The 1,964-nt window shown below is 40.0% G+C and overlaps 1 protein-coding gene across 1 annotated transcript; it reads right to left on the minus strand.

Moving 5' to 3' along the window:
* Window positions 1–792: 792 nt before the first annotated feature.
* On the minus strand, window positions 793–1,728 carry LOC127032533 (olfactory receptor 14A16-like). The gene has a single exon (XM_050919837.1). It carries the CDS (start codon window positions 1,726–1,728, stop codon window positions 793–795), a length of 936 nt encoding a protein of 311 aa, XP_050775794.1.
* Between the last annotated feature and the right edge of the window lie 236 nt (window positions 1,729–1,964).

The following is a 1,964-nucleotide window of genomic DNA, read 5'->3' on the forward strand; positions in this document are numbered from 1 at the left end:
TTTCCACCACAGCACCAATGACACAGCTTTAAAATAATTGTTTAAGTTAAAGCGATAAAAACATGCCTCCCTGAGGTTCTTTGTTCTCCAACACATGATTAATAATACAATAATACCCCAACAATATAAACATAAACATTTAAGCAGGAATTCAACCATGCAGAAACCTCTTTTGCAGCCTTGTTTCATTGTGGGGAGCGAACCTTCAGTGCGCTCAGAAAAAAACCATCAAAGAGATGATATATGGGCACTCCTGTTGAACCAAATACTCACTGTGTCCCTGGGCCATTCCACCTCCAAAACCACCTGGAACAAAGAAACAAATCAAACCACCAACCAACCAGCTAAAGAAAAATAAATTAAAAAATAGAGAAACAAACAACATGTGCATTGATACCTCAGTCTGACTTCTTATCTCTCAAAGTAAGAAGAGCCAGAGACCCCACTAAGGACTTTTGCTATGGCTACTGATATTAAGTGCAAGGTGCTCAGATAGCATGGTGATGGGTAACAGTATATAAACACTAGATAGATAGATAGATAGATAGATAGATAGATAGATAGATAGATAGATAGATAGATAGATAATGATCTCATTTACTTTTATGTAAATGTATAATAACTCTTTTTTTCTCTTCAGTCAAGTTTGTCTGGATTTTTACTAGGATAAATACCCAATTCTGCATGAAGAGATAGCATGTTATGTTCTCATGGAGACAATAATATTGTCAGATAATTATATTTCTAAAGAAACACAGAATGAAATCATGATCAAAAGATAAATATGGACATTTAATTCCCAGTTAATAATCTCCAATCTATCAGTTTATTCAGTGCACCTTTTAGGTCCTTGTTCCTCATGCTGTAGATGATCGGATTAATCATTGGTGGCAACACAGAGTAGAGAACAGCCACCAAGAGATTCTGAACTGATGGAGAGCTGGAGATCAGTTTCAGGTATGCAAAAATGGCAGTACAAAGGAACAAGGAGACCACAATGAGGTGAGGAAGGCAGGTGGAGAAGGCTTTATGTCGGCCCTGCTCAGAGGGGATTCTCAGCACTGTGGTGAAGATCTGAACATATGACACAATTATGAAAACAAAGCAGCTTAACCATAAGAATAAACTAAAAATGAGAAACCCAAGTTCACTGAGGTCTGAACCAGAGCAGGCGAGTTTGAGGAGCTGGTGGATTTCACAGAAGAACTGATCCACCATCTTGCCGCCACAAAAGGATATTGCAAATGTGTTTCCAGTGTGCACTGCAGAGTAGAGAATAACACTGATCCAGGCACTGACTGCCATTTGGACACAAGCTCTCCTGTTCATCACAGTCTCATAGTACAGTGGTTGGCAGATGGCGACGTATCGATCATACGTCATAACGGTCAGTATGGCATAATCTGCTGAAGCAAAGAAGGCAAAGAGAAAGACTTGGGCAACACATCCAAAATAAGAAATCCATTTGGTGTTCATGAGGGAATTGGCCATGGATTTGGGGATGATGACAGAGATGGAGCCAAGATCCAGGATGGACAGATTCATGAGGAAGAAGTACATGGGGGTGTGAAGGTTGCGGTGGAGGGCTATGGCTGTGATAATGAGAAGGTTCCCCAGCAGGGATATCAGGTAAAGCAGTAGAAACACCACAAAGTGTAAAATCTGAAGTTCATGATTGTCAGAGAATCCCAGGAGAAGGAACTCGGTTACAGCGGTTTGGTTGGACATTTTCTTCCTCAGTACATCGTATGATGGCTATGGAGGGAATGAAAAGGACAATGATCAGCATTAGGGTGATAGAGAGAATTACCCTGTTTTTCTTACCCTAATACCTCATTATATGAATGTCAAAGGTACACAGAACTCGTCACTTGCAATGATTAGGTATTGTTAGTGCTCCTTGCCTCTGACAATTAATCAGTCTATTATCGCATGAATGTAAATTGGATCAGCTCCTTTAAAGT

Source organism: Gopherus flavomarginatus, chromosome 12 (genome assembly GCF_025201925.1).
Source record: "Gopherus flavomarginatus isolate rGopFla2 chromosome 12, rGopFla2.mat.asm, whole genome shotgun sequence".
In the NCBI taxonomy this organism is placed as follows: domain Eukaryota; kingdom Metazoa; phylum Chordata; order Testudines; family Testudinidae; genus Gopherus; species Gopherus flavomarginatus.